The sequence below is a fragment of the Echinops telfairi genome, unplaced genomic scaffold (assembly GCF_000313985.2).
Source record: "Echinops telfairi isolate 266 unplaced genomic scaffold, ASM31398v2 ScPeMD7_7469;HRSCAF=8507_1, whole genome shotgun sequence".
Lineage (NCBI taxonomy): Eukaryota > Metazoa > Chordata > Mammalia > Afrosoricida > Tenrecidae > Echinops > Echinops telfairi.
This window is the reverse complement of record NW_022111373.1, coordinates 51,660,771-51,685,462: the sequence shown is the minus strand read 5'-3', so window position 1 is coordinate 51,685,462 and position 24,692 is coordinate 51,660,771. Positions and strand designations below refer to the sequence as shown.

The 24,692-nt window shown below is 40.0% G+C and overlaps 1 protein-coding gene across 1 annotated transcript in view; it reads right to left on the bottom strand.

Moving 5' to 3' along the window:
* Window positions 1-963: 963 nt before the first annotated feature.
* Window positions 964-24,692, bottom strand: part of ELL2 (elongation factor for RNA polymerase II 2) — a 91,111-nt gene continuing 67,382 nt past the window's right edge. Inside the window, exons 5-12 of the mRNA XM_004703477.2 lie at window positions 21,749-22,008; window positions 19,422-19,546; window positions 19,170-19,257; window positions 16,550-17,126; window positions 13,498-13,564; window positions 8,032-8,203; window positions 4,761-4,805; window positions 964-4,663 (exon numbers count right to left, since the gene is read on the bottom strand). Of these exons, the coding sequence (XP_004703534.1) occupies window positions 4,547-4,663; window positions 4,761-4,805; window positions 8,032-8,203; window positions 13,498-13,564; window positions 16,550-17,126; window positions 19,170-19,257; window positions 19,422-19,546; window positions 21,749-22,008 (1,451 nt within the window). The 3' untranslated portion in view covers window positions 964-4,546. The remainder of the gene's footprint in view (window positions 4,664-4,760; window positions 4,806-8,031; window positions 8,204-13,497; window positions 13,565-16,549; window positions 17,127-19,169; window positions 19,258-19,421; window positions 19,547-21,748; window positions 22,009-24,692) is intronic.

The window sequence follows — 24,692 nt, the reverse complement described above, 5'->3', positions numbered from 1 at the left end:
AGCCTGTATTCAATGACTGAACTCCAAAACTGCTTTCACGTTTTAGACATCTGTGAGAGCAGCCAGAAGAAAGATGAGGCTTTTTATTCCCATACGGAATTAGTCTTGGGAATCCACAGGGGCAGTTCTACCTGGGCTTATAAGGCCACTCTGAGTTGGAACTGACTCTATGGCAGTGAGTTTGTTTTTTGGGGTCTGGTGAGCAGTACCCAACTCCTGGTTCCAAATTCTTAGTTATGTAGTGCTGCTTTTACAGCAATAAACTGGGTGGTTTAAAATACATAAATTTATATTCTCAAATTTAGAAGTCCAGATACAGAGAGCTGGCTCTAGGAGAAGACTTCTCTGGAGGAAGGTCCTTCTCTCCTTTGACTAGCTGTAGGTCTAGAATTCCTTGGAAAACTTGGGACTAGTAGGTTCTTAGAACAGGAATCCCAGGTCCAAAGGATGCACTCTGCTTCTGGATCTTCTTTGGTGATAGATATGTCCTACCATCTCAACTTGCTGGTATATTCTTTTGGAAATTGATTTAAGAGTCTACTTAATCCTATAACACTGTATCCTGTCTCATTAACATGGCTTCATTAAAATCATAGGATTAAATTCAATCAGGTTAGGGTTTATAACAAATAGGATAATTGCATCAAACCACAAAACAAAGGCTCATTGCATCATAGTGAGAATCATGGTGACACATTTTGGGGGGGGTTATACATTCAATCCATAATAAATGGTAACTGATTACTGTTCTCTTTGTCAGTATGGCTCTACAAGGCATGTCCCACACTAAGGAACCAGCAGGGTCCAGAAGTAAATACTCTGGTTCTTACTTTCTAGAGTCACTAAAAGACGTCTCTGTCCCAGGAAGGTCATTTACTTTATGGACCAGAGAACACTTTGTTGTTTTCTTCTTTTAAAGATAAAATTAAGTGGCTTCAAATAAAACAAAGGGAAAACAAGTGCCAGGATTGCAAAGTTAACACCTTTATTGAACCAAAATTGGTGTAGAACATTAGAGGCCACCATGATGCTGAGCTCAGGAGCAACTGAAGAGCCTCTGTGATCATTCACCTTCCAGACCCCTAACATGGTTTGGGTGGCACTAACATGGCTTGGGTCAAACATCTGAGAACTGAAAAACAGCATAAATGTTATATATATTTTTAAACACTTGAAAAAAATTTAGAGATGTGCCTCACAGCCTTCTTTTCAGGTTACCAAGAACACTGATAAGATCTTCTGTTGACTTCCTTTAGTAGTGTTAGTTAATATCCTCTCCAAAACATGTTGTCCATACTTTGTCCCATGAGGTACACATAAGAAAATGGTTTAGAAACACTTGGGCAAGTAACAAACAGTAAGAGCTTCAAAGGTTGCAAAGGCATATGCCGAGTATACATGACTCAACACTTACACAGCCAGTAAGACATGAACTGCCTACAGTTCCAACCAAGTTCCTTCTGGACGCAAAGAATGGCAACCAAAGCAAAGAAAGGGTAAGGCCACCCACCAGTGTCTGAACTGATAAAATCATTTTCGTTTATATCTCAGTTCAATGCCTTGCTTCCAACATATGAGCAGGTTTTTGTTTTACACCATAAAGTGAAATACTTTGAGAGAAAAAGGAAATTCCTGTAAAGGTTATAAGTTTAATCAGAAAAAAAAAATACTGAATTTTTATAACCAATACATGTAGCAATGATATAAATAGGCTATCTCAGTTGCTTTCGTGAGAGCAAGGATGGAACACATAACACTACTGAGTTAAATCTTAATCCCTTCACTCAATCTGTAGTTAATTTATGGGTGGCAGTGAAAATCTTCAAGAGTGCTTCAAATGATTTCATGTGAAATATGTGATGAAAACTAATACAACTTGTTCACTAATCTTGATGATACTGTTTTACACTTTACTGTTTCTCACAAGTAAATGGTACTAAGTGGGCGGCCTTCCTGCAGCAAACACAAGAGAATCTAAAAAACGTACAGTAGATGAATGGCTAACCATAGTTTAATAGGCCCACGCCCATTTGCAAAGGGGATGCCACCTCCAGTAACAGCAGATTCAGGGATTTACAATTCTCAAATATGAAAGTGCCAGGCATATATTTTGCAGGCCTCTGCCCAACGTATACAAGCAACATCTGAATTAAGGTTTTTACAGGTAGGTGGTCAAGTCAATGAGTGAGCAAGACTGCGTTCCCATAAATCATCTTGAGTTTCCCTTGGTAGCTAACTTGTAAACCAGAAGATGTGCTGATGAGGGGGACAGGAGTTTCAAGGGCTTGTTTCTGAAAAGATTGAGTTGGCAGGGAAACAACTTGAGGGGATGTTTCACATCAGGCAAATGGGAAAAATGATTTTACCTGCTGACAGGGATGGATGGTTTCCACCCTACCCTAGAGGGGGAAAAAAAAGGCCTGGACAAAACTAATAGTTGAACTTTAGTTCAAGATTGAATGACCTAAAGGTTTTCAGCTGCATCTATACCCAGAGAATCTAAATTGGAAGGTACAAGTGGCCAAGCACCCTGCTTTTGAGAAACATTGCTTACAGAAAATAGCAGCAAATAATCTTTGATTAAAAAGATGAAGATGTCCAAGTTTATTATCTATAAACAAACTCCTCAGGAGGCTCCACTATAATAACGTGAAGACCAAACTTACCCCTAACTGGTGTTTCTTGCCAATGTTTTTTGGATAAAATTTTCAACTCATGTAACGTTTAATACTAATTGTACCAATTCTGATATAAAAGGGAGAGCACCAGGGATTTCAATGTTGAAATTAATATAATTCTCTAGGAAGTCTATGCTTGACAGAAATAAAATTGTATCTATAAAATGTTACAGAGTTATTATAGTGCAAAGGCTCTCGCTCAGTCTGTCACTGTGTCAACTTCTGCTGTACAATCCGATCTTCCCAGTCAATGTTTTCAGAAGAATGCCAAAGAGAGGAGTTCGTTCACATGTCCTCCCAGGTTTTCTAGACACAAACATTTTGTTTACAGTGATACACAACCAAGTTATTTATTTTTTTGGGATGCTGGAGACAAACATCTTTATTAAAGATACTACCAAAATTTTGGCAAACATTTCAAAACAGATTTGTAAACATAATGCTTCCCTTTTCAAATGGCAGCACTTTGAAAAGACAATACGATAAGACAACACAACTTGAATCATTAGTTCAAAACCTTTACATAACTTATGTTCCCACATGATAAAACAAGTGATAGTTTAAATCAAAGTCAACAGATAAACTCCATGAAATGAGAGTTTGTGCTGTTTTGATGAATCACAGTATGTTATGGTTAAATATATCTGCTCTTTGTTTATATTCCTGGTACCCAGGAGGAACAACAACAAAAAATCTTTAAATATACATTTCATGTAGGCAATAGCTTCTTTGCATATCTCTCTTCAAAAAAAATACTTTATAGCAGTATATAAATAGGTTGCCTACATGTTTGATTTTATAATTTTGCCCCAAAACTATAGATCTGTTTCATTTTCATCATATTGATTTTTGCCCAACATTAATAAAGCTGACGAACTGTTGAAATGGAAATGCTTATGTCTTCCATAATAGAAGTAGGAATTTGACAGAAAAAAACAAAAAAACAAAACCAAAAAGGAAAAAAAAAAAAAACCCTACAGTAACACTCGTCAGTTGTTGAACCTGAGCGCCTGGCCTACTTCAGAGTAGCAGCTTTTTCCTTCAGGCATGCTTACATCCATACAACCTCCGCACACATACGGTCCGAGCACACGCTTTCAGACGCTGGTAGGCCACAAGGTGCTTCCCATTGCTCTAACCGAGTGGGAAGCAGTGTAGATAATTATTAACCACACTATGTACACAACTAGCAAACACCTTAAGGCAACAATTGCAATGGGGGGTTAACTTGCAGGGTGGTTTTCCTGTTCTACATCAAGTGAGTCTGTATACACAAGTTTATGTATGTCTGCATACGCATATTCATACACCTGTCTATATCTTAACCCTCCAAAACAATGTTTAAAAATATTTTTTTTTTGTATTGTGCAAATTTCTAAAGGTTCTACCCATTTAAGGCAAAAGTTTGCTTTAAGAAAGGTCTGTAAATAGGTTTATGTTTCCCCAAAGCATTTCATCTTGCACAGTGTTGTGTTGCTTTTAAACACACACAACTTTAGAGTGTGGACATTGGATCCCCAATATCTTTTAAAAAATCATTTCTAATGATAAACACAAGTTTTTGAGGAAAAAATATTGATTTGAATTATAGACACTGGATCCCCAATATCTTAAAAATGTATTTCTATTGGCAAACAGAAATCTTGAGACTAAAAAAAAAAGACAAAAACAAAACAAAAAAACAGAAAAAGCAGCTTCAAAAATGCAGGGAAGCAAAGTAAAAAGAAAAAAAAAAGTAACTCAAGTTTACATATCTTGAAACTTTCAACAGGCAAAGTTTCATTTCTTGAGACTCTTAGAGCAACTCATTTGGAGCTTTAAATAAATAAGCTTAAGTTTATTCACATCTTCTGGTCCAAGCAGAACTTCTAGTGCCATGACTCTGCTTGCTGCTGGTCAAATTCACCTATTAGTCTTTTGATGTGAGCCAGCTTGTTGTGAAGATACTCGCACCGGTATTTTTCTTCATGGTAATTGGGACTAGACTGTAGATGAGAGGAAAAAAGTGAGAAATCAGGTTGTAGGATGTATATAACATTTCCCAACTAAAAGTGAAAAAATCCTGATAGTGCTAACACTTACCTGCTTGATCTTCTTATATTCTTGTAAGACTTCTTCATGAACATTCTACAAAAGAGAAAAGTAAGAAGCCAGAAGAGAAAATGATTACTATTATTATTTGGAGGGGGCAATAAAAATGACACACATTTGGCCCATCACCTGGACTATCAGTCTGTTGAATGGTGGTGGCTTATATACTGCTGCGGTGCTGGAAGTCATGCCACCAATATTTCAAATGAAAACAAAACACAAACTGATCATAATGATTGACATATAACCCCCACCTACACCCCAGAAAAAAAATCAAACCAAACAAAAACAACTCACAGATGAACCGATAAGCACCATCATGATAAATGGAAAAAGGTTTGAAGTTGCCAAGAATTTTATTTGACTTGAATCCACAATGAACACTCATGAAGCACCAGTCAAGAAATCGAATCTATTGGGCAGATTTGCTGCAAAAAAAACCCCCTCCTTATATATTGAAAAGGAGAGATGTCACCTTCAGGACGAACCAAGTACACCTTGTGTACAACCCGAGTAATGGTATTTTCAATTGCTTCATATGCACACCAAAGCTGGGCGATGAATCAGATGGGCTGAAGAAGTGATGTCTTTGAGTTATGGTGCTGGCTAAGAATATTGAATGTACTCTGGATGGCCAGAATAATAAACACATCTGTACAGTCAGAGGGCACAGGTGGCACAGTGGTTATGCACTGGGCTGCTAACCTCAGTCAGCAGTTTGAAACCACCAGCCACGCTGTGGGGGCAAGACTTCTAATCCCGAAAAGAGTTATAGTCTCGGAAACCCACAGCGTGAGAGCATGAGGGAGTACAGTTAGAATCATCCTGAGAAGAAGTCCAGTCAAAATGCTCCTTAGAAGTGAGTATGGTGACACTTCATCTCACAAACTTTGCACACACTATCAGGAGGACTCATGGAGCCCGGGTGGTGTGGTGGTTATGCATTGGGCTGTGATTCACAGGGTCAGCAGTTCGAAACCACCAGTAGCTCCATAAGAGTAAGACTGGGCTTTCTACTCTTATAAATGGTGAGTCTCGGAAACCCACAGGGGGTCATGATGCATCAGCACTGACTCGATGGCAGCGAGAGCGTGAGTATCAGGAGGAAACAAACATCTCGCTTGATAGTGAGGGCCAGTGAAAGAGCAAGGCCCTCAACAAAATGAAATGACACACCTGGCTGCAACAATGGGCTCAAAATAGAGCAATGATGGTTGAGGATGGGGCAGGACGTGTGCTGCTGTACGTGGAGTTGCTACGAATCTGACCACCTCCGGGGCACCTAACAGGGAGGGACAAATGTGGCAAGGGCTTGGGAAATACTGGTGATGGGAATGTAAATTGAGAGTTTTGTGAAGTTAATTTTACAAAAGCTATCAAAAAATTACAAACCTAAAGTTGCTTCAGCAATTCTACATAATCCACAGATAGATGAGTTAAAATTACCTGTCCACAGGTTACTCCCTGTAGTACTACTTGTAAAATAATGTTTTTAAAAATTAAGAAGAAAACTACTAAATCTAAATGTCCATCAATCCACACAAAAGCATACTAAGCAGTTGTTATAAGTGGACACGTGCTTTTTATATGCTAATGTAAAAAATTAAGAACAAAATTCCTTAAGATGTATTGTTTTGCAGTGAAAGGTCCATGTGCATTGTTTGATACCGCTTGTTTATAGGGCATAGAATACTATTGTATTCCAAGACTTTCATGCTTTTAAAGATGTATACCACTGTCCCACCCCCCCTTTAATGACATAGGATAAACAATTGCAGTTTAACTAAACGAAACCTAAGATAATGGTGCATCTTACTCAGATGCACTTACATAAGGTAGTTACACGAGTGTACTTATTAAAAACATACATTATTTATTTAAAACAGTTAAATAACTGTACAAATCCTGACATGTACAAAAACTGACATGTATGTGTGTATATGCATATATATATTAATTCACATACAAAACACAATGAAACCATTGGGAGCAGTTATTAAACTTTATCAAGCTTTATTAAATGTTATCAAACAAGATGTTTGTTTCTCCAAAGACGGATTCCTCCTGACACTCACTCTCTCAGCCATCGAGTCAATGATGATGTCTAGCCATCCCCTGTCAATTTCTGACTCTGCCCCATACAGGTGCCAACTTTAGCTGGTTTTATTGTGTGTACATATATGTCTGCAAAGAATACACTAGAAAGTGATTGTCAGAAGGGACAGAAATCAGGTGGCTGGGAACAAATGGCTATTCCTTATGCCCCAAGCCCCAGGTGCTTCACAGACGTTTCTGTCGGTCCTGTCCAGCTCTGTAACTGCCCCATTTTATGGATGGGGGATGTGAGGTAAAGAGAAGTCAAGTAACTTGCCCCAAATCACACATGTATTAAATGACAGAGCCTGGGAATTAAGCCCAGGCAGACTGGCTCCACAGCCTACTATTAACCACTCTGCAATTCTCAGAATTACATTTTGCTTTAAATGTACATAATCATATGTACTGGTAAACAACTGTACAGAGAAAAAAGAAACCAACCTAAACCACTATATCACTGACCTCTTGCACCCGGCAATACTCATTCCTTGGTAAAGTTCTCTAATGCCCAACAAACAGCTTGCTCAAAACCTTCAAGTCCCACTACGGAAGCTCCCAGGTTGTTCCTGTCACTGTTGGAAAACCCATCCTGTCTGAACGATGGTAGTAGGCTGGGATAGTGGCGTCATCTATGGCTATAAAATGCAACAGAATTATCTGGCCGACACACAGGGAGTCCCAGACTAACTAGTCAGGAGATAGGCCAACCATCTACCTTCTATGTAGTACTATCACCACTTCAAGCAAGGGACTGAAAACAGAGTACTATATATACTCGTGTATAAGCCGAGTTTTTCTGCACATTTTAATTCAGTTTTTGTGGTACAATTAGGTGCCTCAGCTGATATTCGGGTCGGTTTACACTCAAGTATATACGGTAAGACCATTATCAACATCAGTCTCAGGAGCTTGTGGAAAGACTAAGCTTTTCTTCCTTTCAAACCCAAACCTTGTAGTAATAAGCCCCCTTTGTGCCCATAGTCCATGTGTTCTCTATTCTATACCAGGCAGAAACAGCACAGCTTATTGGGGACAGTACTAGAACTAGGAGCAAAAATCTGAGTTGGCAGTGGAACTAAATACTTTGGTGGTTCCCAAGATGCACCTTTGGAGAGAAAGAAGGCAGAATATGCATGTTAGATCATCTGGGAACAAATGCACGTACCTGATATTCTTTGGAGCCCGGGGAAAGGCGCTTCCGTTGCGCATCTAATTTGATAAATCTTCTGGCCACAGTCTCCATCCTGGCATGCAAGGCCCTGTACTCATCGTATTCAGCATTGAAGTCATCCTTGTAATTCTGGCGCTGCTCATAGGAGACAATCGCGATATATTTTCTGTTTGCAAAGGTTTAAGAGAAGAAAGATAAATGGAGAGTAGCTACAGAATAATGTGATTATATAAATCAAAAGATTTAAAACAAGCATTTATAAACAATACTCATAAACTAACACTAGTAGTTAATGCCTCTTGGCCAATGGTGTGTTATCATGTCATCTGAAAAAGTACTACTTCAAAGGTCTTCCATGTGAAATTACCACACAGGAGAGACTAAGCTTCCCCGAGGAAGGGTAAACATGCAAAGACATGGAATTACAGTGCATCTGTGTAAAAAACAAAGAACACTCGCAGAGATCTTGCTTATTAAACCTTCCTCAGTACACAATAATTCACCACAAAACTGACAGTAGCCTATCTGTTACGTCACATGAGACAGGCCTCGGTGGTAATGTGAAACCCAGAGAATGTCACACAGTCCCTAAGTGTTGAAATCCAAGGTCCTCTTGGACTGGCTGCTCTACCAGGTCTGTCCTTTCAGACCTGCTGCTAGCAGGAGTTTCTAATGAGGCTTGGTCCTAGGTTGGCTTCGTTTTCACATCGCATTCATCACATTTCTGACTAAGCAAATATACACGATCAAGGAGAATTTTAAAAATAAGAAATAGCTGAGAAACAGAAAAAGAAGGTGTATACTTTTCCTAGTTCCTTTTTTAACACTTAAACACCATGTACAGGAAAGCCAGTGTTTGCGAGTTCAGCTTCTTCAAAAGATGCTACACAACTGGGGTAAGGCGGGAAAACATCTAAAGCAGTGGTTCTCAACCTTCCTAATGCCGTGACCCTTTAATACAGTTCCTCATGGTGTGGTAACACACAACCATGAAACCATTTTCGTTGCTACTTCAGAACTTTAATTTTGCTACTGTTATGAATTGTAATGTAAACATCTGATATCCAGGATGTATTTTCATTGTTACAAACTGAATATCATTACACATAATTAAAGCATAGTGATTAAACACAAAACAATATTGTAATTATATATTACAAAATATTTGTGTTTTCTGATGGTCTTAGGCGACCCCATGTGTTCTCAACACATGTTGAGAACCGCTGATCTAAGGGTTTGGTGAGTGAAGCCCTTCTTCTCAGAGTGTTAGTTTACTCAGTGGTAAGGCAATGAAGATAGCATTTTAAAATGAAAATTAAAAAAAAAAAATTAACTTAATATTCATTAGTGGATTTGGGGGCTGGAATCATGTGGGGCTTGGCCTGTGTTTCTGACAAAGAAAGCAAAATACCCTTGACTTTAAAAAAAAGTTTTGTTGTTGCTTTTATTCTCTATCCAGCATGTTGGTTTGGATTTCAGGGACGGCTCCTTTCCCTGGTTAATGCACTGTATTCTGCTCCTCAGAAGATCTCTTAGTGACAGGCTATATCTCTAGGATCAGTTCTCAGCTTCTGTGAACTTTTTTTCTTTTCTTTTCCAAACCCATTTTATTGGGAGCTCGTATAGATATTGTATCATTTCATAGTTCAATCACGTCCAGCAGTACTGTACAACTGCTACCACAATCAGTTTCCAAACATTCTCTTCCTTCTTAAACTCCTTGACATCAGCTCCCCTTCACCCACCCCGCTCCTCCACTGTACCCACCGGAGCCCTTATTCTACTTGCTGTCTCTACAGGGTCATCGACCGTGGGTTTCAAATGCTGAAAAACATGTCACAATTCAACAGGGTTACCCCCAGTGACAAAATACATCTGAGGTAATCCCCAATATGAAAATTAAAACAAAAGAGAAAAAGATAAAATCAGGTGGTAGAAGCTTTGAAATGCCCCCTTAGAGTATATTCTTTATTATGGAAGAAATCTCAGAGGTCAGTTCTCTCCAGAACGTTTTTATATAATCCTAACTTTACTTAAATTGCTATGCCACAGATGTCTACTTGGAAATGTGAGAAAAGTGATGTAGTGAGCAAGCTTAATGTCCTCGTTAATATTTTTATTCATGCCGAGCTAGACAGAATAGAGGTTTACTTTTCTAAGTGTCACGGAGACCGTGGAGCATGCAGATTTAAAGCTGCTCTGCTGCTGTCTTGGCTGTAAAAGGAACACAGCCAGCTTGGCAGCACACCCAGCCTTGCTGTACACAGGCTGTCTCCATTACACACCAGAGGCAGCCCGGGCAGAAGAAACCCTTCTGGAAACCAGCGGCAATAAGCATAATAGCTAAACTGATCTTGGAACCCAGGCTTAATTTGTTATATAGCATGTACTTAAGGTCCTCAGGGCGTGCAAATGGTTAAGTAACGATGGCGGGTGTATCAGTCTAGGTACTTTAGAGAAACAAATCCACAGCAACTCACGTATAAGAGAGTTTTATGTAAAGAAAGTGTGCATCGCGAAAATATCCCAACCCAATGCTGCCCAAGCCCACAAGTCCAACATTAACCCATTAACCCAACACCAGTTCACAAAGTCCTCCACCTCCCAAAACAGAGGCAATGATGCCGACTGCAGGAGGAAAGCTGAGTCAGTGAACGAATAAGCATCTCAGCACTAGCAGGAGTCTCCACAAGGCTGCTCCAGCACCCAGGGCTGCATTGGGATAGGTCCATGTGGCTTCTCCTTGGGGATGACTTGTAGGAAGTCAATCTTGCAAGCTGAAGCAGGGAACTGCTAAGGCAGCTGCAACCTGGTGCGACCATCACAAAGCAAGAGACCAGAGAACTAGAAAGGCGAGGCTCACCACCCATTTATCCTTCTGCCTTTCAATTAGCCCCACATGTGATTATTGGCCAGGTTGGCACAATTAACTAACTCAGCGGGGGTTCAACCCCAGTCCAAGGTGCCTTGGGAGTCAGCTCTGCTGGCAACCTGTTCTGAAGGGTCACAACCAGGGGAGCCCTGTAGCTCTGTGTTATTCTACACACTCCGGTCTGTCCATCAAGAGGAGGAATCGAATAGATGGCAACTGACAAAAGCAAAGAACACTTATCCCCCTTTCTCCAAATCATGCCCAAGGCTGCATGCACTCTCAGTCTTTTATTTAATCATCTTCTTAGGTAAAACACCACACTTGCCAACAGGTACAGTACTATAACAGGTGACACTTGGGTTAGTGATACTTCTATTATAACTAAGAGCAGTTTACTGTCTATAACAAAAGTTGCTATTGGTCTTGAGTTAGCACTTATGCAGTAATGGAATAGAATGTTCAACAGAAGAAACTGGATTATTCACCACCAAAAGGTTTTTATATTACATAAAAATTAGGTATATTGTGGTTAAATATGGGTTATTGAGAGGCTGATCGTTAAGATTTTGTAGTATATCACTTTTGTTTTCTCCTGAAGCAACTTAAGTTTAAGTGCTTAAGGATTTATGGTTGAGTTTTAAAAATTCATGCTTTCTCATTGTTTTTTATAAAATTGGCTGCATTTATAGAAGACTGATTTTTCAGGGCTTAAAACTGGTTCCCTCTGGTTCCGTCTCCTGCTGAGAATGTATACATAAGAATACTCGCCAGAGGATCTCTAAGGAGCACCTGGGGATCTTGTTAAAATGTAGATTCTGATTCAGTGTACAAGGGCAGAAATGCAAATCCTCAGCAGGGGTCTGAACTAGAATAAATTGGTTAAAAACCATTTAAAAAATTAAAAATATACTTATTTAAGTAAATCAAGCAAACATATGAGGCACAGTAACCACATCATTTATATCCTTTAGTAGGTTTTTAAAAGAACATAGGAATGCATTTAGGAGGTTGCAGCAAGCATCCATAGATCCATAGTTTGAAATTTTTCTTTCAAACTACAGTTGGGAAAACACAGCAATTTAAAATAATACCAAAAACCTCCATCTGAAACCATTGAGAAATGGTTTAAACTACTTATATCGTCTCCCCACAGGAATTTACTGTACACAGTGTGTACACATCCTGGAGTCCTGGTGGTGTCATGGTGACATATGGGGTTGCTAACTGCTAGGTCAGGTTCAAAATCACTAGCGAATCCACAGAGAAAGAAGAGGCTTAGCATATATATTATATTAAAAATGACCGATTTGTCATTTATCATAGAAAGTTAGGCTGTAGTACTAATGATTTATTATGTGAGAGGGCTGACTTTCCAAAGATGATCAACAGAGCTGGGTTTGCAGTCACGAACCGGGAACCTTCTCAGCAGTGGAGCGGGGCACTGTCCCTCCAAGCCTGCCTGCTGTAAGGCCCTTCCAGGTCCGGCTGGTCGGGCTGCGTTCTAAGGTTCCCCCACTGTACTCTGACACCGTCCATGACCTCAGATGGGGCTTTTCAGCACGGTTTCATGCGTGCCTTTCAGTTATGAGATGGTAACCAGCATTCAGGCTTCAGGGTATGATCATTCCCCCCAAATACAGCTCTCACACTACCACTAAAGCAAAAGTAACTCATTTTTTTAAGTCTAGGAATGTTTACACTCTGAACATTTCATGGGACATGAAGGGCCAAGCAACAGAGTTATCATCCAACATGAGAAGCTACTAATAGGAAAAAATATAATGTCTGAGCTGTCTCAGTTCTATTTTTCATTCAACAGTCTACATATTTTGCACATTTGCTCATTTTCAAAGCCATTACAGTCAGATTTGCTTGTGCTTTCACTCTCATTTTTTCAGGCTCTTGCAACTTAATTATTTTCCGCTTACAGAGGCCTTTGATTTGGTAAAAAGGCTAGAATTATGTGTCTAGGTTATAATTTCTGTGATAACCAGTTACTAAAATGTCTTCAGCTCAGCATTTAGCAACTTGTTGTCATAACAGGATAAAACATTATAATCAGTACTAAAATGAAATGACCAAATTGTACTAGACCCTCCTGTTAAAATTAATTTGAAGGCAATGCTTTATTAAAATAAAAGCCAATATATTTCTGTTTTGTGTGAAATGTAGTAGCCCAAGCAGTTTCTCAGTAATAAGCCATCCCTTTGGCGGGTGGGGGTGGGGGCAAGTCAAGGACCATGCATTGAAAGGGTGTCAGCTTTGAAGAATCAGACCCCTGAAATTTTCCCTAATCAAATGCTTGGCCTGGTCATGGAACAAAGAACAGGCGTCTCTATACTTAACAGGCCAAGGAACACCCTCAGGAGGGGGTGTGTGTGTGTGTGTGTGTACTGTGGGGGCAACCTGCTCAGGCAGACAAGAGTGGATTGGGGCCTAGGAGGCTTAATGGCAGCCTTTCAATTGCAGGGGTGGTTCCAGTACTCTATTTCTGGAACTTCTTTTCTGATTTGCAAATTATGGGAAAAGAATTCGCAAACTTTCTAAAATTAAACTGCTCTCTCCTATTGGCAGGCATCTGAACTTACATCAAATAATCTGGGAGTTCAATTGTGGAAGAAGGCTCCGTGGGGGCAATGCAAACCTCTTTAACTCCTACAAAGAAAGATAGAAAGAAAAATTAGTGTGTTCATCAACCATTATAGTTATAAAATGCCTATAATTCCAAAATAGATCAGAAACATCTGGAATACTTTCTCTCAAATTCTATTCTTCCATTTCAATAAGCAACAGTGAGCAAGGAATACAATTGAGCACAAACAATAGAAGCCCTATGACCAGCGCCAGCAGAACTGACGCCGGGCATTTAAAACACCCAGGCTACTGCAGTGTCTGCACAATGAAGGAATTCCATCTTAACCCAAGGTCAATCTTCCATTCTTCCAGCAACGGTTGTGGCATCTGCCCAGCAATTCAAAGACTGCGGTGGCAGATGCAGCCAGACAATGGGAGATACGAATTTTACATCAACATGTACTTTTCATGGGAGCCAAGCAAGGCAGATGAGGCAATAAAGTCAGGTAGCAGACTGCTTTGGTCACAGTATTTTTTACTGCTCTCCTTTTTGTATGCAGACAGCAGAATTGGGGAGGAGGTTTTCCCATCAGTTTAATAGTACTAAAAATAAAGTATTACGGAGCCCTGATTTACACTCCTGTCCTCTCCAGTTGTATTACTAACACAGTTTTTTTAATTACAGAAAAATGATGTGCCCATCATTCAAAACTATGTACAAGTGGGTAAAATCCTTTGGATTCCATTTGTTTGAACACAACGTTTCCAGAGGCTATGTTTAGATTTTCTTTATATTAGGATGATTTTCTTTCTTTTTTTAGCATTCAGAGTAGAGTGAAACTCATAACAAATTCTAAGTCTGCCTGCTGTGAAAACATTCACACCGATGATAAAATAAAGGTGATTATTTGATAATTTATCATTTTATTATTTAAAACATGAAGCATCTCAATGTAGTATAGACTGCTCAGGCTTGGGTAAAAGATCATGAGCCTGAGTCTCAAAAATCAGTAACAACAACAAAAAAGGTCTGAAGCGCAGGTCTCAGATGCAGGGTTGTAGGTCTAGGTCTTCCTCGGTTTGCTCTAACCTTGGTTGGCTCTCAAAGGTACTACTACTTCAGTGAGGGATCGAAAGGGACTCCATCTGCTTCTCCAGGGAGCCAACCCTGAGAACATGTTTAATCATAGTGTAGGTCTCAACACCCTGGAATCTAGCCCTTCAGCACTGACCTCTAGTGAAGATCGCTATCTGAGGCTGGGCATGTGGAGAGAAGAGACTGGAGTACCCCCAGCAGCCTAGCTTAGAAACCCGAAACGTGGGGATCTTACTGTCTCATGCCCTTTTCCTGATCAACAAATGAAAATACAATAGTGTTTGAGGATGAAAACTTATTTGTACCTCTCTAGCCATTAATACAGTATTAGACCGATTTAAACATTTAAACAGGTATGCTTTGACATACAATATAGTCAATCCAGGTCAACAAAATAAGGAAAAGGTACTATGTTGTACTACTTCTATAACTCCATTAGATTTTCTACTGAAATCAATCAATCAAAGCGTCTCTACAAATGGTTTCAATTAAATAGACTTTCTGTATTATGGCAAATTCAGAAAGACATTTATCCTGATGCTCTGGGGTGTCTTGCCTAAGGTGACCAGATTTAAAGTGGGCCACCATTGACAGGGGTGGGGGGTGGTGGTTCTTGATGAAAAATTTGGTCTATATGGACCAAATAGACTGTTCCCTAGCTTGTCGTGCATTCTTTCCAAAAATCGGGACTTTTTTAATACGTCAAAAATCGGGACTGCCCCGCCAAAAGCGAACAACTGGTCACCTTAGTCTTGCCCCACTTATTTGGGATGAAGGGACTCTGTGGGTGCTGTTGAGAGCGGTCGGTGGTTCCAACCTGCCAGGTGCTCTGCTTCAAGCAGGTGAGGCTCCTGGCTCCTGTAAAGATTGAATAGCCTTGGAAACAACTGACGGTAAATGGTTGCTGTGAAGTGGAATTGGCAGTGGGTTTGGTTGGTTTATAAAAGGACAACAACAACCAGAAAACCCCAACCAAACTCATTAGCACTGAGTTGATTCCAATTCCTAGAAGTGCCTCTGCGGGTTTTCAAGACTGTAACTCCTTATGGGAGTAGAAAGCCTCCAATTTTTTCCTCGGAGTGGCTGGTGGTTCTGCACTGCCGTGGTATGCAAGACATTAAAGTTTTAGAGTATTTTTGTTTTTTAATATATAAGAAAACCCTAATGTTGTCATTCGCATATTTTAAAGACCAGGTCACTTCAGAAAAATAATATTTCTTATAAATGGATTTTTCTTTAGAGATAAAGTGTTATTTGTAAGCTTCTTTGGGCCACTGTATATTGGTTTTTAAACTTGTTAGATCTCGAAATAGTTAATTTTATGTAAAACAATTGGTGTCCTTTATTAAAGGACTCTCAGAATGGGGGAAAAAAAAGAAAATGTCCTTAAGAATTATTGAGCCAACAGCCTTGTAAAAGACAAATTGTTTTCACTGTGAATGAAGATGATGTTGTGGATCTGCAAATGTAATTTTACTTTGCCTGTTTTATAAAGGGTTTGACATTTCCACTGTGCTAATATTAATTAAAGCAAGAGTGACCCTGGTTCTTTGGAAAGAAGGAAATTAATATTCTTATTGCTAATTAATTAATCGCATGTGGTGACATCAGCTCAAGAATGGTGTATTTGAGGTCATTTTGAGGTTGCACAATACCATAAGAATGATGGAAAAGAGCAACAAAGTCCACCTTCTAAGAGGAAGTCTCTGAAGGATAACAGGGCTATTTTCAAATATCATCACCTTATTAACAAATATAGGAACCGTGCTCATGATTGGTTAACTGGTAAAGACTGAAAATGACTGTTCTAAAAAAGCAAGACAATTTTGGCCCCAAAGTGCAATATAAGATTAATAACGAACAGAAACTAACTTGGCAAACAAATCTTACTGATTATTAATAGCATATTCCTAGCATGTGCTGCGAGTTCATGTAACCTATGCAGTCAGTTTTTCACAAATGGAAAGTACCTTCACTGGAATTGGGACTGGTGTTATTTAGCTTGGCAATTTCCTCTTCTCTTTTCAGGTCCTCGTCCTCCTCCTCCTTTGCCTCCATGGTCTCAATATCCTGCTTTTTCATTTGGTCCTTTTCCTTGTGTTTTTTTGACTTCTTTTTGGACTTCTTGTGAGACGCTGAATAGTTTTCTTCTATAGGCTTGGGGCACTTCAGTAGAACTGAACCAGGGGGTAAGGTTTCTAGAGAAGTCCTAGAGGTATATTTGTCTTGCTGGTCCTCATAGATGCTACCATTTTGACTAAAGCTGTCAAGAGGTAGGTCTTGAGTCCCCCGGCCTTCTGGAGTGCTAGGGGAGTTGGAGTTAGAATTGACAGTCTGCGGAGGCTTGGAGATGGGCAGGTGGGTGGAAGGCAGCGGTGGAGGGGCAGGGATGGCAGCAGCTGCAGGGGGCAGCGGGAGACCTGCAGCCTTTTCACCAGTGAGGTTCAAATGGCCATTTAGTGTTGGCGGTACTCTACTTGTCAGGTGGGAGATTCGAGCTTTTTTAGTCACTAAGGGATCAATGAAGTCGGAATCCAAAAGCCGTTTCTGGAAAAAATACAGAGAAAAAGAAACAAAATGAGCTGATTTGTAAGAAAATCTTTTCAAGACCCGAGTGACTGGTCACCATATGAACACTGGTCATCTTGATCATATTTGAATTTATTACTGAGGTGTTTTAAGTATCTCTAACTTAAAGTTAAGGAAATATGAGTTTAGTAAAACAAATGTTGAGTCTACTGTCAAAAGCAGAATCTGACAAATATCTTTTTTGGAGTACTTATTCAATTTCTGACTGATCATAGCTCCTCAAATTAAATTCCTAGAGACTCTGCCCATTCATGTGGATTATATCACACAGACACACATTCAATACAAGTGGCTACCTTCCTGTGTTGGCCTCTTTTGACCTAGATATATTAAGTGAGAGAAGGAAGGGATTTGTACCATTTCACTGAGTGAGAACTAACAAGGGCAGGTAAAGGGGAACAGGCCAACACTATTGAAATTTCCTCTAACGTGCTAAAATGCTCCAGCAATGAATATTTTGCTTGTCAATTATTATTCCATTGGTCTTAAAATGGGAACAACTAGCACTTTCAGAGTAATCTCTTAAGTATCTCCCTAGTTGTAGAAATAATATTCAGTATTTTTCCCCTCTTAAATATCTTTTCATTAGTTAGAAGGTAAGCCTTAATAACTGGCCCACCAAAATGATATGACATTAACATTTAAAAACTCAAATCATGTCAATATTAGCTCAATCCAGCAATAATAACAAAAGCTTTTAAATTAAAAAAGGAAATTCAGACCATCAAAGAGTATAAAACAAAAAAGTACAAAACATAAATACAATGTGCTACTGTAGCTTGAAAGAAGATAGTTAATCAACCCATTAATTTATTGTTTTCATTTTGGCACCAATTATTAGTACCCACTATAAAATCAGATCAGAGTACAATGAGCTTCAAAATAGTTGGCCTTAAGAGTGAAGCTTTTATAGACAATATATGTGCCAGGCTAAAAGCCCCACTCTCCTTTTATCCTCTGTTCCCCATCTGTTCCTCCCAATGGGTTTCTAACATTTTCTACGGCTGAGGAAGGCCTGGGTGACAGTCTTAGAATACAGCTGCCATGTGAATAGCCTTCTGCACAAGGCATGCTGACTGTTCTCCACACATCTGTCTGCTTCTCCTTAATTCTTGGGAGGACGCTTTAGGTAGGGAAGGGCATTCAGCAGTATAGAGGTGGGGGAAGGAGGAGGAGGGCTTATCCCAAGGTTAGTCTTAAGGACCTGGAGATGGAGTGAGTTTCAGGGTGAAATATAAGACCCCGGCTTGACCTCACTCAACAAGTATGGCCCAGGAACCCCCCACTTTTTTCCCAGATGGGCTGAATCTCGGATAAAGTCTAATGGGGATGTTTCTGACTGGGAATCAATTGGGAAGTGCTTTAAGAACACATGTATGAAAAATTTACATAAACATGTCCCCTTTAACCCCACCCCAAGAATATTTTTCTGGACTATATTTCAGGAAAATGAACTATTTTTAATTTTCTATAAAATCTGAGACTCATGGGACTAGCTAGTGTCCAAATGGAAAAGCATATAATCTTACCACAAAATGTAAACTTTGGAAATGGAAAAGCAAAATCCAAACTAAATGCCAATGAGCCACTTCTGACTCATAGTAACCCTACAGGACAAGGTAGAACTGCTCCCTTTGGGTTTCCGAGACTTTAGTAACTTCACTTAAGTGGACAGCTCATCTTTCTGGAGTGGAGTGATTGGTGGGTTTGAACTTCTGACCTTGTGGTTTGCAGCTCAATGCATAACCCACTACACCACCAGAGCTCTTATGGGAAAGTAAGATACACAATAAAACACTTCGATAACATAGAGCTATATAGTGACGGTTTCTGGGCTGGGAACTGAGAACCTGGATTCTAGATCCAGCTTTGCCACAACCTCGCTGTCTGACTCTGGGCAGGCAAGCTGTGCAACTTCTCTGGGCCTCATCTCTCTCACTTATCAGTCAGTGGGGTTAAAGGTCCATTTCAGGTCTATGAGTCTATAATTTTATAAAATACCTGAGAAGGAGAAGGTGCAGCGTCTCTACTAGAACAAATAGATTCTGAACGGCTGGTGCCAGCAGCATTCTGAGATGGATTTAGTTTTCTGTAAAGGACACACATGTTCCAAGTTATGGAGAGAAAGAATTTTTAAATGTTCGTGAAAGAAAGCTTACCCTTGTTTCTTTTCCCCACCTGAGCACTAGAATACCAAGAACTAAAGTAATTACCTATCTGCTTCATTTTTAGAGGGAGAAAAAAAGGACTTACCTAGAGAGGACTGATTCCAGTGACCGTCTGTCTATTTCATTGTATCCAGGCCAGTCTCTTTGAATCTCTTTAAATACATAATCCTTTAAGGTATAGGAGAGGTCTTTAGGATTCAGATTGGCCACCTAGCACAAGATAGAAACACAGCATTAGACCTTTTTACTATTTCCTAACCTAAAACAGGTCATCTTTTAAAGGGTCTATAGGAAAAATAACTATACCAATTGGTTCAAAGGGATTGTTCGTTTTATACATGCTGATTTCAATAACTGTCATTCAGCTTCATTTTGTGTACACACACTTTGTCCCCCTTGAATAGCCACTACATTTACCAATTTTTCTACTCAGATAATAAGCTAAAGTTAGGAAAAAGAGGAGGAAAAATATGTTTCTTAATCAGTTTTATTTTCATAGTCAAAGGAATCTTAAAAATAGTAGTATTTTTAGTTTCTGCTCATTCACCCACTACTTTTGAAAGCGACAATATAAATCCCTAATCACTTGTATCAAGAACCAATGATCAAATGTTGAACTATAAGTTTTCTTTTCAGATATCATCAGAAATTATCTCCATAAATAGTATTAATTTTAATAACTTTGTCTATTATGTTTCAGATAGTCAAATTAACTCCTTGTTTTCGTCAGTTTTTCTGAAGAATCAGAGACCTTGAAATACTACAAAACCAATATATAAAAAAACATATGCCCCCCTCCAATTTATTAGTCAGTCATTTTATTCCTAAATGCAGTATTTTCATAATGATCAACTACAATTTGGAGTGTTTCCCAGAATATGTTCTATTACCTACACTAATGCACAGGTTCAGGTATCTAACCGAAAAAAGGTATTCCTACCTGTCATTTCCTCCTGAAATGTTGTTTTTAGTGACTTAAATTTTTACTCTTTTAATAATACTATTACATGATAATTTGAAGCTTTTTTTATAGCTCAACTGATTATTAATCTAACACTAATGCAACCAAGCAGAAAATGATATACTGTATATACTCCAGTATAAGCACCCCCCTGAATATCAGCCAAGGTACCTTATTTTACCACAAAAACTGCATTAAAAATGTGTTGAAAAACTCGGCTTATACACGAGTCTATATGGTACTTATATTAAAATTTAAAATTACGAATGAGTTAATATAAGATAAAACCAAATTTCTTAAAGTGTAATGAATCCAATCACTCAGGTTTTCTATTATCCTTGGTACTACTTATATTAACATCCTGCCCTCATAGGCTCTTTGTCTCAGCTTCTGTACTAGAACATTCTGCACTAGAACTTTCTTTTTCAAAATATTCTTTCCTGAATCTCCCGTTAGAATGTTCAGGGCTGTATTCTGTCGTTTTCTTCATTATCTTCTCTGAATCACTGTGATTCAACAGAATGACACCAGAGTGCCACAGATTCTATTATTTCCCTTAACCTCATCCATACTCACCCACTTTAGCACAAAATATATGCGTGCCACAAAATATATAACAAATTTGATAAACCTTCTCTACTATCCCCACGAGGCCAAGCCACCATTCACCTTTTCACCTGCACTTCGGAAACAGGCTCCTTTAAGCAGTCTCTCTCTCCTTCTCTTGCCTTGCCCCCACCCCCATATTCACTCTTGCCACAGAAGTCTGAGTGGTACTATTTAAAAAGTATAAATCATGTAAAGATAGAGTACATAATACCCTTGTATAAAATTCTTTGATGAATTTCCGTCACACTGGAAAACAGAATCCAAATTCCGAGCCAATGACCTAGAAAGGGCCTCTGTGATTTGCCCTCTTCTTCACTCGGCTCCAGACATACTGGCTTCTCTCTTCTTTGAACATACCAAACTCTTCTCTTGATTGTTTCATTTCGGCTAAGATGTTGGCGTGAGAAAGACGTCCCCACACTTTCCCATTCAAGTCGTTACCCCTTCTCCAGGTTTTCTTAGTTTTCTGCTCTATTCTGAGAAGTCCAAGTTCCTTCCCCCAAATCTACAAATGTGCACACTTGCTCGTATCCCCACTCATTTTCTCAGCCTGCCTACTGATGTCTTGAACGTCCCATGTAATATGCAGATTTAATTTAAGTAGTTCTAAAATGCTCTCAACACGAGTTAACTTTAAGATTCTGGAGATTGCCTGAGTTACTTTGGGAAGTGGCTAGCCTGGAATTAGAGACTATGGTCTTCATCTTTCAGGAACATGAGAAATGGTTAAGAAAAAAAAAGACTGTTTGAATAATAATATTAACAACGTCAACTACAAGTCTTCTTGAATGGACTCCTAAACGCAAAGGTAAGTGGAAGGCCCTTTCCCCAGCTGTCCTCACCTGTTGCAGAATTGTGCCAAGGGAGTTCTTGTCTTTTTGATTGACGCCATCTTTCTGCAATCGAGCAAGCAGTTCAGGTTTCTTGTAGGCCTTCAGGGCCAGTAAGTGAACCACCCTGTCTCGATATGGCCGCTGAGACACACTGCCACTGCTGTGTGTCTTGCGAATCGTATTTGCAGGATTCATGGGAGTTGACCTTTTCCTCTCAGGCACTGCGTCTGCTACAGCTTGAGGCGCTTTCCGAATTTGCACTCTTTTTCCTAAAGTTCAGTGAAAATTACATTGTTAGGCACTTGTGGCCAAAAATAGAATGAGCATTTCCATGTCCAGAACTCTGATGTAGGCACCTGTTCGTTTCTGGACTTTAAAGAGAAATGCAAACAGTGCTCTTTTAACTCACAGTCAACTCTGATAGGACACGTATTAGTGAAGCACATGAATAAATGGCCTGTAGTGTGAAGTAGGAATTTCTTTGGTGGGATTATTGGTGGAATAATATGCATTAAAGGCATGTTTTGACCATCTAGCAACATATGGATAATAACTGATGAAACACACTGTAGCCAAAGGCAGACCATTTAAGATCACAAATGACTTGCTGCTTAGTGGGGCCATGCTTGTGCTATGTACAGAATGCGAATCTACATGGTATGAAGTCCTTTCCGCAAGTGGACACGAGCACAGTGCGCACTGGGAAATGTGAGCGGCACCTGCCACTCCTCCTTCGGCACTCCTTGGCTGAGGTGGCCATTGACAACCTCATAAATTCAGAAGCTACTAAGAAGCATCATTTAAGGTCACTAACCCCTCATACATCCACATGTGATACTCCTCTCAATGGGCCATAACAAATTTTAGGAGCCAACCCACCAAAGTGAAAGGACCTGAGAGGGCCAGAGAGACTTCCCCTCTGTGGTGCTGAGACTACACCGGTGAGCACAGGAGAATGGTACCAGAAGCACAGACTTCATGCCACTCTGACACCAGCCAGTGCCACCCACACAATTCACCCAGTTTTTGCTTACACTTATCGCTAACACTTGGCAGTTGCTACTTCTAGTAGGTTGGTGTCCTGGATGCTCCGTGTCTAGTGATGCTAGTCACTGATGACACCTGGCAGCCATTCTTTGCTGAAGGAACAGACAATTCTGCGAATTCTGAAGTGGGATCTTACACCTCATTTACTGTACTCTAAGCTCCAATTCTATGTCCTCCAGCTAAAGCGAGAGGCAACCAATGTAGGACAACTGCCTTAGGAACAAGGCTAGTAACTGAACACAATGAATAAATAAAAGCCATTTCGAAGTGCTGTGGTGTGGGGTTAGAACAGATTGAAGGGGAAGGAGAGCATGGAGTAGCCATGCTAACCATGCTGGGATGGCCAGGTTTGAAGAGAGACCATCTGTCTGTCTAGGCACAATCCTATCTAGAACAAGCAGAGGATGAATGCTCTCATGAAATATCCACTAGCTCGTATAGTTTTCTTTACTACATGGACATAAGCAATTGCAAATAACGAGAACAAAAGAACTCAACATTAATACAATGAAAAACTATAAAGTGTCCACATTTTCCTCAATGGATCCATGGCAGATGCAAAGGGAACATCTATGCATGGGTACTCTGCCTCAGAGCTTCACACACATCTGAGTAAGTCTGTCAGATATTAATTAATACTGACTCCATTATACAGAAGAATAAACGGTGGCATCCCATGGGGCGTGTACACTTGCTAAAGAGCGCACGGCATTTGGAATGTTCTACCCGCATTCTCCTAGTGGTACTTCTTTGCTTGGGGGAAAGGTTTCATGAACAAAATGGCTATGTCTGCCACTGCTTCCTTTTAGGCAGTGAGCCTGATGGGAGCAGGGCTGAGATGGCCTAGTCCACCAGAGACCTTGAATCGGTAGTCGATGACCAGGGAATGGCAACACGAGAGCAAATCCGCCGAGGAGCAGGAATGAGCTTGCTCCACCACTGTCTCACACTGCGGTCTAAAGACACACTGAAACTGTTAATGGGGCAAGTGTAAAACTTCCAGTCTACGATTCTCAATCACATTAGTGCTAATGAGCAGTCATTTTCCTGAAAATTTTACTATGAATTCATGAAACAAAATGCCCCCTTGCAAACACACTAACAACAAAGAGCAAGGCCAGGATCACAAAGATCTAGCAAATGCTGTAGGATTCCTGCTTCCCTTCCCCTAGCCAAGTTAGCCAAGTCTGGAAAGAAGTAGTTCACCTCAATTTCCCCAAACCAAGGTGACTGTGAAGCCCTTCTCTCTCTCATTTTATTTATTCATTTGTGCGTGGGGTGGGGGTGGATGGGGGGGTTGGGTAGGAGGGTGGGTAAAGAGAGTGCTTTTGTGCTAACCTTATGAAAACCATGACTTGTCATTTTGAATGAATTAAAGTCAACAAGGAAAGCAAACAAAAATGCAAACAAAGGTGACAGGACTGCCACTGTATTGTAGGCAGCCCTGACCTCCACGGCTCTTCTGTCCCGGGAGGGCTTTTCCAGGTCTCCTGAGTTTATATTTACCTCTCTTGGAAACAACGCAGAGCAGAGAAATAAGGGGGCTTAGTTTGTCTTTCAGAGGGGTATACAGGACACTTGATATGAAATTAGGATCTGGTCATGAATAGGACAGGGTGGGTAGTCTTACCTGTAGCCTAATCCTTGTTTATCATCTCCCGTGAGTCCTCCAACCTCAAGACAAGCACTTTATCTTATTTTCTTTCCCTTTAAACAGTTAGTCATAGGCTAATCCACTTCTTCAAATGCTGGAAGGATCCAGCCACAGGGTGCCTTCCTACCCTCCCCCACTCCCTCCTTATCCCTTTTGTACCTATTCAACCAGGAAGGAGTCCCCTGGCTATAAAGAAGAAAACATCAAGGACAGAAGTGTGTACGGAGCTGAGGTGCTACAGAATGGGGGGGG